Genomic DNA, 14,974 nt, shown 5'->3' on the forward strand with positions numbered 1-14,974 from the left:
CACAAGAGCTCAATGTCCTTTCTAGGTAAGAAATCAACTTTGAGAACGCCTGGTGAGAAGTGGGAATATCTTATCTCAGAGAGACGCTAAATAAGAGAGTTAACTTATGTTCATGCTAAATGTGGATGTCTTTTGCATCTATACTCTAAAGTCCAATCTGCCTTTGCCCTGGTTTACTTGTGAGGCATAGTTCCCCGATCTCAGGATATAAATTATCAGCCAAAATGTAGGGAAATTTGGGAGAGTATTTTTTCACGCAAGTTCACTCCCTTTCTCTCCCTTTCTCTCCCTCCATCTTTCTTTTCCCTGTAACTGTTTATATTCAATTTAATGTTCTTTAAATGACTTTCTTGTTTCCATTGTAGATGATGTGGAAAGAGGCATCTTGACTTAAAATGATGGTTATTCATCAACCACAAGCTAGGTGAGATAGCTATCATGATTAGCTGGATATGGATTAGCCACTGATAATCCTTAATCTAAAGCTGACCTGAACCTGATTCAAAGCCTGCATCTGTGGGGCCTGTGATTTATCAGCCCAGAGTCAGGAGGCAGAAAAGAAAATCCAGCTCTCTAACCTAGTCTCTCTCTCTTTCTTTCCCCTGCTTCCTGTCTTTTTCTTTAGATTTCTATCTCAAAGATTTTAAAAGAACAAGTTAAAACAGTTTCAGCTCTTTTCCCATATTTAGGAAGAAAAACACTGGAGTAAATGCTCAGTATAAAAACAAGATGTAATAATACACATTATAGATGACAAGAATCATTTATTGACAGTGTTGTTTACCTTCAGGTGCATATAAGTCCATGGAAAAGCGCAACCTGACAAAACTTCCTGAATTCATCCTCTTAGGACTCTCCTCTCGCCCTGAGGACCAGAAGCCACTCTTTGCCCTCTTTCTTATCATGTACCTGGTCACCTTGATGGGAAATCTGCTCATCATCTTGGTTATCCGCTCTGACTCTCAACTCCAAAACCCCATGTATTTCTTCCTGAGCATCTTGTCCTTTGCTGATATTTGCTACGCGACAGTCATAGTCCCCAAGATGTTAGTGAACTTCCTATCAGACACAAAGACCATTTTCTATGCTGAATGTCTGGCACAGATGTATTTCTTCCTGGTCTTTGGAAACATGGATAGTTATCTCCTGGCAGCTATGGCCATTGACCGCTATGTGGCCATTTGTAACCCTTTCCACTACGTCACTGTTATGAACCACAAACGCTGTATGTTGCTAGTGGTCTTTTCCATAGCTTTCTCCTGCCTCCACTCCCTCCTACATGTTCTCATGGTGAATCGACTCACCTTTTGTGCATCAAATGTTATCCATCACTTCTTTTGTGACGTCAACCCTGTTCTGAAACTGGCCTGCTCTTCTACCTCTGTCAATGAAGTCATAGCCATGACAGAAGGGCTGGCCTCTGTGATGGCCCCATTTGCCTGCATCATCATTTCTTACCTAAGGATCCTCATTGCTGTCCTTAATATTCCCTCAGCTTCTGGAAAACGCAAAGCCTTCTCCACCTGCAGCTCGCATCTCACTGTGGTGACTCTGTTTTATGGGAGTATTAGCTATGTCTATTTCCAGCCATTGTCAAAGTATACTGTCAAGGACCGAATAGCAACAATCATGTACACTGTATTGACATCAATGTTGAACCCATTTATCTACAGTTTAAGAAACAAAGACATGAAACGGGGCTTAGAGAAACTGATAAGCAAGATTAAGTCTGAAATGGACAGGCTTTCTACTACAACAATCAACAAAATTCATGGACCCTAATTGCAAGGTATGGTTTGTTTGTGTACACGTACACACACACACACACACACACACACACACACACACACACACACACTTGCACACTCACGTGTACACACAAACACACGCGACCAGCACTTGAGGCAAGTTTTGGTGGAGAAATACTCTTTCATCTTTGTAGCTGCACCCTGTGGTTCTCCACCCTGTGGTCTCTGTGGTGCCATGCCAGGACAGTTCCACTCAGTCTTGGTACCTGGGCTATGACTGCAGACCTACCGCATAATATCTCTCCATTCCAGAAAATCACATACTCTTTACTCCCTCCTTATTTATTTGGAAATTTCCATATTTCTCTCTACTTATAAATTCAGCCTGTTTGGTCATTGAATATCCAGAAAATTTTTATACATATTTATACATATCTATACAGAAAGTATATACATGCAGAGATGTTTATGCATAAATAACCACTCTATTCTATTTGAAACTGTTAGAATTTTTTTCCAGGGGTGTGTGTGTGTGTGTGTGTGTGTGTGTGTGTGTGTGAACTTCCTATCAGACTAGAAGCTGCCCAATGTAGAGTCTGTTCCCTGATCATGCCCTTTCTTGAAATTCTCCCAACAGCTGACTATCCTTGGTTCTGGTCATTAGATCCCCAACAACTGACATCAAGCACCGAATTTACTACTAGTGAGCCAGCTCTATGCTTCTACACATGTTTTGGTCTCGGCTCTTCCGCTCCTTCATATGCTCAGAGTGCATTCATCACCTGATTCTTCTGGGGGCTACTTGCCTGTGTGCTCTCCTCTCTAGAGATGCCTGTGTTTCCATGTGTCTTGTCTCTGTCATTTTTTTAAGAATAAAAAATTTATTACATGTAATCAGAAATGTTTCCCGTGGCCACTGGAGTAAAGAAAATGATGTAAACTACTAGTAAGAAGCTTTGTTGAGAATGCCTGATATAAAACAAGCTTCGATTTAGTTGGAGAACGAATTATATAGCGACACAGTCAGATGAATTATTTTGTTTTGTGTTGTGAAGAAAAACTGCAGTTTATTGTGATTCTCTCTCTCTCATTCTCTCCTGGTGTTTATATCTTAATAGATGGAAATGTCTAAGTCAAACAAATTAAGCTTTCATGGTATTTTAGACAAGGAATAAATGGATGATCTTAAAGATTTTAAATGATAGAATAAGGAGTCTTTAAACTCCATTGATTTTGCCTCAATCATGCCAAACCTAGGGTGAGACAAAGTCTGGGTGAGTATATATTGCCCAATTTCATTCCTTTGTTGCATGTATGGCAAATTAGTTTTCATTTCCATACCTACTCTGATAATTTAATGAGGACTTCCTGAAATGCTGTAGTGAAAAAAATCTTTTCCCTACCTTTGGGCTGAATGAAGAAGGATGAATAAAGATTGGTTACAATGTGTACTATGGCCATGGGAGCAGAAAGTGCTAGTACATATTAACCATTTGTTTGCTATATGCATTTGCAAATATTTTCTCCAAATAAACGATTTGCATTCAGCTTCAATTATAAAATTAGCTTTTTTTTTTTACTCTCTGCATTCAGATTCTGTGCTGCTTTGCTTCCAGTTTGCCAAGTTTCCTTGGGCAACTGAATCTTAGAGTGAGATCCACATTTTCCTGAGTTTTCGGACCACAATGCCCTCTCATAATTTCCATCACGTGGTGAGCCAGCATTTACTACTGTCCCCTGGACTGCTTCCAGGGCCTCCCCAAAATACCGACATCCATGGATGCTCAAGTCTCTTGTATAAAATGATGTAGTATTTGTATATAACCTATGCACGACCTCTCTTATACTTTAGATCATCTCTAGATTACTTATAATACCTAAGGCAATGTGAATGCTATGCAAATGTTATTATACTAGTTGTTATGCTAGTTATACTGTTATACTAGCATTGTTTAGGGAATGACAAGAAAAAAAGTCTCCCTCTTCTAGCCTGCCCTCCTGCCCCCTCCCGCCCCCCAGGCCTGTACCGCCCTATTGTCTGTGTCCATGGGTTATGCATATATGCATACAGGTTCTTTGGTTGATCTCTTCCCACCCACCCCAGTCTTCCCTCTGAGGTTTGACAGTCTGTCCATGCTTCTATGTCTCTGGGCTGCTGAAAGCCAAAAGACAGTGATTAGTCTGTTAAATGTACATTTATAATGTTTGCACTTTTATGTGTATTATACATCAATCTGAAATCTGAAAGTTATTTTAAAGAAGAAATTGGATCTTATGTTATATTCTAAAGGAAGTAGGACTGAAGAGAGGCAGGATGGAGTCAGACATGGAGGTAGCGTTTCTCTAGGGAAACACCAAAACATACAAGATATTTAAGATTCATGTAAAGTAATGTATGATATCTGATATAAAATGGTGGGTAGAAGAGGAAAATAAAACTAGTAGTCAGATTTCAGTAAATCTCAAATACCACTGACTGTAGAATGTATCGATAGTTTAACAAACTATTTACAGAGAAAAATACTTTGCTAATTAAATATGAAACCATGCCTTAACAATGGTCTCAGGGACACATGAATTGGTCATATCAGCTTCTCATTGCCTTTAGATTTCTTTGATTTATTTCAAGGAACTTGGCATTTTTCCTATCTTCAGTTGTCTTATTTGCTTGGCTTGTGATGTTATGATAGACATGATTTTGCATATATTTCAGGAACAAAATGAAGTACAATTTCAGCTAAAAAAAAAAAAAAAAAAAAAGTCTGTACAAGTTCAGTACAGACACAACTATTGTAAGCCTAACTACATAGTCCATGTCACCAATAAGGTAACATTTATTTTTAACATTTTCTATCCACAGTTAGTTAAATCTGCTGATACAGAACCCATGGGTACAGAGGGCTAACTTCTTTTTTATCTTTATTGTTGAGAGTATTCCAGATGTCCCCTTCTTTTTCCCCACTGCCCTCTTTTACTCAGTTCTGGCCCCACCCAAGGCCTTCACCACCCTATTGTCTGTATCCATGGGCAATGCATATATGAATATAAATTCTTTGGTTAATCTCCCACTCTCCCTTCCCTTACCCTTCTGAGATTCATCAGTCTGTTCCATGTTTCCATGCCTCTGGTTCTATTTTGTTCATCAGTTTATTTTGTTCATTAGATTCCACATATAAGTGAGATCATATGTGATTTTTCTCTCTCTGACTGGCTTATTTCACTTAGCATAATAATCTCCAGATCAGTTCATGCTGTCATAAATGGTAATAATTCCTTCCTTTTTGCAGCTGCAAAATATTCCATTATGTAAATGTACCACAGCTTTTTTATCCACTCATCTACTGATGGGCACTTGGCTGTTTCTAGATCTTAGCTATTGTAAATTACGAACATAGGGGTGCATATATTCTTTCTAATTGGTTTTTCGGGTTTCTTAGGATATAGTCCTAGAAGTGGGGTCACTGAATCAAAAGCAGTTCTATTTTCAAATTTTTGAGGAAACTCCACACTGTTTTCCCTAATGGATATACTAGTCTGCATTCCCACCAGCAGTGTACTAGGGTTCTTTTTTCTCCACATCCTTGCCAGCACTTGTTTGTTGATTTATTGATGCTAGCCATCCTGGCAGGGAGGTGATACCTCATAGTGGTTTTAATTTGCATATCTCTGATGATGAGTGATGTTGAGAACATATGTCTTTTGGTCATCTGTATGTCCTCTTTGGAGAAGTGTGTATTCAGGTCCTCTGCCTTTTTTTTATAATTGGACTGTTTAACAAATTTAAAGATGCCAACACATGTACACAAGGTTATCATGGTAATGGAAAGGCAACTAGGACAAATCAATCATCCAGAATTCTGACTTATGGAAATTAATAACCTAATTTTAATGATGAAGTTCAAAGAGGTGAACTGACTTACCCAAAGTCACCATCAGGTAAGTAGTAAATAGAATTTAAACTCAAAATTGACTAACTCTAAATCAGAAGTGCCTACACAAACACCATGGGGGGAAGTGGGAGCTGTCTGAGGCTACATTTTAACCTGTGTGAGCATATCACTGAGGACAGCCATCACATTCCCCACAGTCCCTTCTTGGCTCCTGTTTCAGAATTCTGAACCAGAGGAGCCCATGTCCTTCTGAACAGATCGACTCTTTTGCTCTCAAGGTAAAGCATGCTTCTCAGACTAGACGGTGTGATAAATGTGCCTTGGTAGTCTGTTTCTCTGACCAGGGGCTGTGTTAAGATCAGTTGTAGCCCATGGTTACATTGAGACTGATCGGATGTGCTAAGAGACAACTGGTATAATTCCCAACCAACCATTCCCACGGAGGAGCCAAACTTTTGCCCCTGGGTTCTATTCAATTGGTAAGAGATGCTCTGAGTAGTTAATTATCATCCAAGTAAAGGAGCCTGGAGGTTCACCAGCAAGAGCTCCCCAGAGCCTCATTAAGAAAGCTGAGTTTGGACCTCATCCCTCTGAGGGAGCTTCTGCAGTAACAATGGCTCAGAAACTTTTCAACAGGATGTTTCCTGGTTTCCTCCTGAGGCCAATCCTCCAAGGCTAGCACTGGAGGGAGCTACTGAGTAACCTGTTTTAGATGGAGGGGATTTTTTTTTTATTATTAAGTTTTTACATATGTGTCCTTATCCCCACGTTACCCCCATTCCCTCCCGCTCATGCCCTCACCCCCCTGTTGTCTGTGTCCATTGGTTAGGCTTATATGTACGCATATAAGTCCTTTGGTTGACCTCTCCCCCATAACCCACCCTCCCTTACCTTCCCTCTGAGGTTTGACGGTCTGATCAATGCTTGTCTGTCTCTGGATCTGTTTTTGTTCATCAGTTTATGTTGTTCATTATATTCCATAAATGAATGAGATTATGTGATATTTATCTTTCTCTGACTGGCTTATTTCACTTCACATAAATTTTTAGGGGTGACGTTGGTAACAAGATTATATAGGTTTCAAGTGTACATTTCTATGATACATGATCTGAATTGTGCATTTTGTGCCCACCACCCAAAGTCAAATAGTCTACCATCACCATATATTCGACCTCCTTTACCCTTTAATTCGCTTCCCACATCCCTTTCCTCTGGTGACCACCACACTGTTGTCTGTGTCTATGAGTCTTTGTTTGTCTTGTTTGTTCATTTGTTTCTTTGTTTTATATCCCACATATGAGTGAAATCATTTGGTTCTTAACTTTTTCTATGACTTTTTTCATTTAGCATGATATTCTCATCATCTATCCATGTTGTGGCAAATGGCAGTATTTCATCTTTTCTTTTCTTTTTCGTCTTTTCTTATGGCTGAGTAGTATTCCAGAATTTTAAGCTAGTTCTAGCCAGATCCTTTTTCCTTGTATTCTTTGAATAACATTATCCTCCACATATTTAGCATATAAGAAGATCCTGATGCTCAGGGCCACACCCAGATTAATTAAGTCAGAATCGCTGAGATGTAGCCTAGGTTTCAGTAGTTTTAAAGCACCCACATGATTTCAGTGAACAGCCAGGTTGAGACCACTGATCTCTTTAGAGGACCCCAGTTGGCCTGTGAAATTTGTTGGAACTGGTATTGTCATTTTAGGGTTCAGCAAATTAATGAACTTCTTCCCCTGCCTCCTAGGTATGTTTTTATATATCAAAGAAGTTTTATGTATCATTAATGTTTTCTGTGTGTCAATACTTGATAGCAAGAAGACACAATAAGGCACTAAGTTAAAGTTATTCTAATTCTACTTTTCTGGCCTTCTATATTTCTCTTTTCTATTTCCTAAGTATACAGATAGCACATGAATACACTACAGTTGTGAAATTCAAATAGAAGTTATAAAGTAAAACTGAAAGTCTCTTGATCCTACCTGAAAAACTGTTTTTTATAAAAATATATCTTTACATTTACAAATATGAAGATTAATGGCACTGCCCAGGCTGGTGGCTCAGTTGGTTTGAGTGTCATCCCATACACCAAAAGGTTGCAAGTTCAATTCCTGGTCAGGGCACATACCTAGGTTGTGGGTTCAATCCCAAATTGGGGCACATACAGGAGGCAATCAATCAATGTTTCTCTCTCACATTGATGTTTCTCTCTCCCTTCCTGTCTTGAAAAGCAATAAAAACATATCTTAGTTTGAGGATTTTTTTTAAAAAGAATGTTCAATGAACTTAGAGGAAGAATAGATGAACTTTGTGAGAACTTCAACAGAGATAGGGAGCATAAAAACAGAACTAGAAAACACACAAAAATGAACCACTCAAAAATGAAGAATACATTACTGAAATGAAGACTACATTACAGGCCCTGGTCAGAGTGGCTCAGTTAGTTGGGCATCATCCTGTGTACCGAAAGGTTGCCAGTTCGATTCCTGGTCAGAGCACAGGCCTTGACTTGATCCATGGTAGTGGGCGTGCAGGAGATAGCCAATCAATGTTTCACTCTCACATCAATGTTTCTCTCTCCCTATTCCTCTCTCTCTAAAAAAAATCTATTGAAAATATATTTTTTAAAAACAATACATTATAGGGAATCATCAGTGCAGTAGATTAAGCAGATGATCAAATCATAGATTTGGAAGATAAGGAAGCAAAAAACACTCAATCAGAATAGCAAAAAGAAAAAAGATTCCAAAAAACATGAGGGTAGTATAAAGAGCCTCTGGAACAACTTCAAGTACACCAACATTTGCATCATGGGGGTGCCAGAAGGAAAAGAGAGAAAGCAAGAAATTGAAAGCTTATGTAAAAGAAATAACGATGGAAAATTTCCCTAACCTGGTGAAGGAAACAGACATATAAGTCCAGGAGCTCAGAGTCCCAAATAACGTGAACCCAAAAAGATCCATACCAAGACACATCATAATTAAAACCAAAGGATAAAGACAAAGAGAGAATCTTTAAAGCAGCTAGAGAAAAGCAATTAGTTACCTACAAGTGAGCTCCCATAAGACCGTCAGCTGATTTCTCAATAGAAATTTTGCAGACCAGAAGGGATTGGCAAGAAATATTCAAAGTGATGAAAAGCAAGGACCTACAACCAAGATTATTCTACCCAACAAAACTATCATTTAGAATCAAAGGACATATAAAGAGCTTCCCAGACAAAGGAAAGCTAAAGGAGTTCATCTCCACCAAACCAGTATTATATTGGTCTTCTTTAAGACGAAAATTTTTTAAAGATCAAAAATTTGAATAATAAAGTGGCAATAAATACATATCTATCACCAATTGAATCTAAAAATAAAAATAAATGAACAAGCAGAACAGAAACAGAATCCTAGACATAGAGTACGTTTTGACAGCTTCCAGATGAGAGATGGGTTGTGGGGATGGGTGAAAATGGTGAAGAGATTAAGAAGCACAAATTGGTAGTTACAGAATAGTCATGGGGATGTAAAGTACAATATAGGGAATATAGTAAATAATATTATAATAACTATACATGGTGTCAAATGTGTGTAAGATTTATCAATATGATCACTTAGTAAGTTATATAATGACTAATTATTGGGTTGTATACCTGAAACTAATACAATATTTTATGTCAACTGTAATTGAAAAAAAATATTTAAAAAGAAAAGAAATTCTACTGGAGTTTTGTGAGTCTACTGACTATATATATATATATATATATATATATAATTTATTTATATATAATAATTAATTATATGTAATAATTTATATAATAATAAATATAATAATTTATATATAATTAATTAAGATATATATAATAATTAATTAATTAATATATATTAATTTGGAGGACTTGTCATTTTTATTATATTATCTTTCCATCCTGGAATATGGATTATGTGACCAATTGGTCACCCTCCAAAACTTACTACTTATAGTGCTTTGTTGTCTTGATGGAATCTGTTAATACACATCCCTAAGCAGTATGTGTTTGAGAAATAAAAGATGACCTCGGTCACACTCTGCAGTGAAACAAGCCAAAGAGAACTACAGCAGCAGCAGCAGTCACAAGTTCATGAGAAGGCCAGCAAGGATATTCAGTCTTAGAACATGGGGGCTTGGCCCCAAGACAGCTGACTTTTCAAGAAAGAAGCGACTCTGCTGAAGGATAAGAAACTCATAAACATTCAAGTTATATACGCTCTATCACTAAAATTCAGCCAAAACTCTTATTCCATGCCGTAGTATTTTTAAATGCTTCCTTCCTCCTTCTTAAAAAATGAGTAAAATGGACATTCTCCCATATTAATTCCATTAAGTTATATACCATGACAAACCACTCTAAAAACAATCTGTCAACAAGGGGGAGACGTTGAAGGATGTAGAGCAGAGAAGTGGCCAAATAACTACAAAATTATTTCTAATTTATAAAGACCACTGTGGTCACCAGATGGAAGATGAATGGAGTTGTGAGAACAGCTTCCATTTTTCCATTTACTCTTCTCTCCACCCTTGTCCACCCTGCTCTATGCTCCATGAGACTGAGATATGTATCAAAAGGTTTTCTTTCTAAAATTCAACAATAAAACAAAAAAACTGATTAGAAAGTGGGCCAAAAACCATAAAGACACCTCACCAAAAAAATGAATAGGCAGAGCACAGAGAATTTTTAGGGCAGCATATGGAACAATTCTCAGTATCATATGTCATAAAGGAAATGCAAATGAAAGCCACAGTATGATACCACTACACAGGTATCAGGATTACCAAAATCCAGAACACTTTTAACACTGAATGCTGACAAGGATATGGAACAATAAGAACTCTCACTCATTGCTGGAGGGATACAAAATGGTACAGCCACTTTGGAAGATAGTTTAATGGTTTCTTACAAAACTAAACATACTCTCTTACCCTATGATCCAACAATCACGCTTCTTCGTATCAACCTAAAGGAGTTGAAAATTTATGCGCACATAAAAACCAGATGTTTATAGCAGCTTTATTCATAATTGCCAAACTTGGAAGGACCAAGTGTCCTTCAGTAGATGGATGAAAAGAAAAAGTAAAACTATGGAGACAATAAAAAGATCAGTGGTTGCCATGAGTTAGAAGGAAAGGAGGAATGAGTAGGTGGAGTACGAAGAATTTTTAGGGCAGTGAAACTATTCTCTGTGATACTATAATGGTGTCAATATACATTTGTCAAAATCTACACATGGTACAAAGCCAATAGTTAACCTTAACGTGAACTATGGACTTTGGGTGATATGTCAATATAGATTCATCAGTTTTAAAAATGTATCATTCTGGTGGGGACGCTGATAGTGGGGGAGGCCATATGTATATGGAAACAGCAGGTACATGGGAAATCTCTGCACTTTCTGATCAATTTTGCTATGAACCCATAAAAAGGGCTCTAAAAATAAACTCTTCATTTAAAGGAAAATGTCTATCTAAAAGTTATGATTGCTATGCCATTTGTACATGAGGACAATGTGAGTTGGTGAAGCTAAATATCCTACCCAAATTCACCCACTTAGTAATTGGTGGAATGGGCATTTATTTTCTTTATTTTTAAATTTTATTTAATAATGGGGGAGGGATCAATTTGTTTTTCCAGTTATTTATGCACTTATTGGTTGCTTCTTGTATGTGCCCCGACCCAGGATAGAACTCACAATCTTGGCATATCAGGAGGACGCTCTAACCAACTTAGCTATCCAGTTAAGGCCTAAAACTGGCATTTAAAAACAAGTAGTCAGACCCTGTCCGGTGTGGCTCAGTTGGTTGAGCATCATCCCCGCTGCACTGAAAAGTCACCAGTTCGATTCCAGGTCAGGGCACATACCCAGGTTGCAGATTCAATCACCGGTCAGAGCGCATATGGGAAGCAACCAATCGATGTTTCTCTCTCATATCAATGTTTCTCACTCTCTTTCTCTCCCCTTTCCCTCTCTCTCTAAAATCAATAAAAACATATTTTAGAAAAAGCAGTGAGGCTTAAAAAATGGAAGCAATAAAATATTTGGGAAAGTCAAACAAAACAAGAACAAAGCAAAATGAGGTTAACTACTGCAAACACTCACACAGCTTGTAAGAGGCAGAGCCAGTATCCGAAGCTATTCAGTCTGTCCCCGGAGCTAGTACCTCAATCCCTTCCCCATAACACTACAATCTGCAGCTAGACAGTCATACACACAGACATAGAACCTCAGAGATGTCAGAAACCATCACCTCTCCCTCTAGGTAGGTACTGATAAGCCTACACATAGACATGCGCAGGAGCACATGCATGTACAGAGAGTACATGTGCACATGAACACAGCTCCACCCCTGCTGCTGCATGGCCCTAATTCCCTTCCCAGGGATGAGGCTACACTTCTGGAGCCCAGGTTCCCCACAAGCTCCTGGGCACAGAGCTCAGCGCAGGCATCAGTAATGTTTCTTCCCCTAGGAAGACCGCAGGGCCAATGCCCCCAGGGCTCTGGCCTGCTGTGAGGACAGGCCCCTGGGTCTCCCTTTCTATCATCAATTCCCACAGTAGATGGAGAGAACAGCTGGCACATTTCTGAAGTTATATGAGCACTTCTAGCAGCCTTTGTCCTCAGAGATTAAGAGCCTGATCTTAACTCCTGGCAAGCCCCAAGTTCAGGACACTGAATCTCCTCTGTCAGCCCACAGGTAGGCAGGCTGAAGGGTTTGGGGATCAGAGACTATGACATCAATATATTCATGTGATCTTCCTCCCTTTTCTCATCCTATCTTATTCTCTTCTCCATCTCCAAGGCCAGGAAACAAGTAAACAAGGAAGTTAAGATAATGCAAGGAGGGGTTCACACTCCGAAGCTGGACTCCACTCCATCTAGCTATGTGGACTTAGGCAAGTCACTTCAATTCCCTGTACCTGACTTTCATTATCTATAAAGCGGGGGGCTGTAAAGACTAAATGACCTACTGTGTGTAAAGTTCTTAGAGCAGTGTCTGGCGTGTGTAAGCGCTGACAATACACAGGGAAGAGGCTGCAATGAAGTGGGCATCTCCAACAGGGAACTTCTGGGTGAGGTGCTGCCAGCTCAGCAGAAAAAACGCAAGAGATTAGTTTCCAGGATAAGTCCCATTTTAAGCACCTCTGGTTGACCAGATGGAGACTAAAGGTATGTTGAGGCTGAGGGAAAAGAACTCCAATGGGCATATTTTACTAGTAAATGTCCACTTCCTTGGAATCTAGAACAGCTGGGAAGGGAGAGGTAAATCCCTAAACTGACATATTTGTAAAAAAAAAAAAAAATAGACAGAAAGGAGAGATTTCAGAGAGCTGAAAAAAGGGTCCTGCACAATCCCTAGCTGGTCAGTCATGCCTATTCACATGCAGATAATAGAATATAAAGTTAAATATGGAAAGAACTCCTCACTCCATCCCTTCAATCTCACTTCAGAAAGAAGCCACACACACCAAAACAAACACAAATATAAATATTTTTTTTTACCAAAATGGGATTATTCTATATGCAACTTGCTTTTATCACTTAAACAAATATCCTAGACAATTCTGTAATGGAGACAACATAGCTTAGCAATGAGTAGCTTCCACTCTGCGCATCAGACTGCCTGAATTAAAACCACAGCTCTACCACCTCCACACTGTGGGATCTGGTGAGTTACTCAACTTTGCTAAATCCTATTACTTTATCTGTAAAACAGGGATAATGACAGTGTCGATATCAGAGGATTTGGAGGAAATAAAATTATAAAAGACACACAAAGTGCCTAGTTCCATGTGTGGCATATATTGAGTACTAATATATGATGGCTAATGTTAGACATTATTTCTTTAGAGACAGCATGATACTGACTAACAAGAATGCACTACAAATTGTTTAATAATTCACCTATTTGATATTTAGGTTGCTTCCTCTGTGGACTGTTTTGCGTATTTGTACTGTTTGTTTGGTGTTATAAACAAAGTAATAACAAAAATGTGTACATATCTCTGTGCTACAAATATGTGACTATTTTAAAAGGATAGATTTACTCAAGAGGAATTATTGGATAGATACAGATTTTCAATTCTGATAGAAACTACCAAAAGGTCTATCCTGATTACCCTCTCATTACTAATGTATGTGAGGATCTTTTTCCCTTTAAATATAGTTCAAAAACAATAATAAACAATAATCTGATGGGTGAAAATTGTATTTCAGTGTAATTTATGTTTCCTAATTGCCAGTGGGCTAAAAATCTCATGTTTTCTTTGGTAAATGTGTTGCAGATATTTTCTTTGAGTCAATAGTTTATATTTCAGCTTTACTTATTGTCTATTTTGGTGTGCAATTTTTACATATTTTAGTACACTAAGTCTTTTTTACCGCTATATTTTATTTCTTGCTTGGAATAGCATCCCCATACTGAGACCATTAAAATATGCTCCTTCATTTTTTGCTAAAACTTACTTTACACTTTGGAATTTTACTTTTAGATTGTTCACTCATATGAGTTTTATTTTTATGTGTGGGTTAGATAGAAATCTAGCCATATTTTCCAAAGATTCAGCCAACTATCATAAATATCACTTATTTAATACTCCATCTTTCCTACATTGCTATGAAATAAATCTTTATTACATACTAAGTTCCATAGAGTTTAAGATCTGTATATCTGTATAAATACAGATATACAGAATTTATTCATGTTGGTCCATTAATTTGCTTTTCCCTGAATGTTTTTCTTACTGTTTTTCATTATTTGTGTGTTTTTATTTTTAGATTAGAAAAGTTCTCTGTTATTATTCTAATTTTTTCAAATTAGAATAAGCTTGTCTTTCTTTAGCCATTTACCCCTTTAGATAAATTTAGAATGACTTAAAGTGACAGTAAAATTTCCCTTGGGGTTAACTGTAAGAGGGAATGGGGGTGGGGGACGGTAGAGAGGGCATAGGGGGGATGAATGGTGGTAGAAGGAGACTTGACTTGGGGTGGTGAACACACAATACAATATACAAATGATGTATTATAGAACTGTACACCTGAAACCTATATAACCAGTATAATTTTATTAACCGATGTCAGTCATTCTAATAAGTTCAATTCTTTAAAAATTCCCTTGGGGTACCACTGTTTTACATTGCTTAAATGTATATGTGAAGAAGAAATGATGTGCAAGATACTATCATTCAAATTAGCTAGTAACTTTTAAAATATGGTATTGTTTTACCAAAGCTGCATAAATCGGTATAAACTTGTAATACCTAGGATATAGCAAGGTTTGTGTTTGATTTTCATTGTAATCAATTCTGAGTTCTTGTGA

The 14,974-nt window shown here is 37.9% G+C and overlaps 1 protein-coding gene across 1 annotated transcript; it reads left to right on the forward strand.

The window, feature by feature from the left end:
- Window positions 1-804: 804 nt before the first annotated feature.
- On the forward strand, window positions 805-1,782 carry LOC139020437 (olfactory receptor 1L3-like). Its single transcript, XM_070430079.1, has one exon. The coding sequence runs from the start codon at window positions 805-807 to the stop codon at window positions 1,780-1,782; it is 978 nt and encodes a 325-aa protein (XP_070286180.1).
- Window positions 1,783-14,974: the final 13,192 nt, after the last annotated feature.

Source organism: Myotis yumanensis, unplaced genomic scaffold (genome assembly GCF_028538775.1).
Source record: "Myotis yumanensis isolate MYYU_CA2020_CCGP unplaced genomic scaffold, mMyoYum1.0.hap1 SCAF_12, whole genome shotgun sequence".
Classification (NCBI taxonomy): Eukaryota; Metazoa; Chordata; class Mammalia; order Chiroptera; family Vespertilionidae; genus Myotis; species Myotis yumanensis.

Coding starts and splice junctions, on each gene's coding strand:
- LOC139020437 (XM_070430079.1), top strand. CDS start 805: ATGGAAAAGCGCAACCTGACAAAACTTCCTGAATTCATCCTCTTAGGA.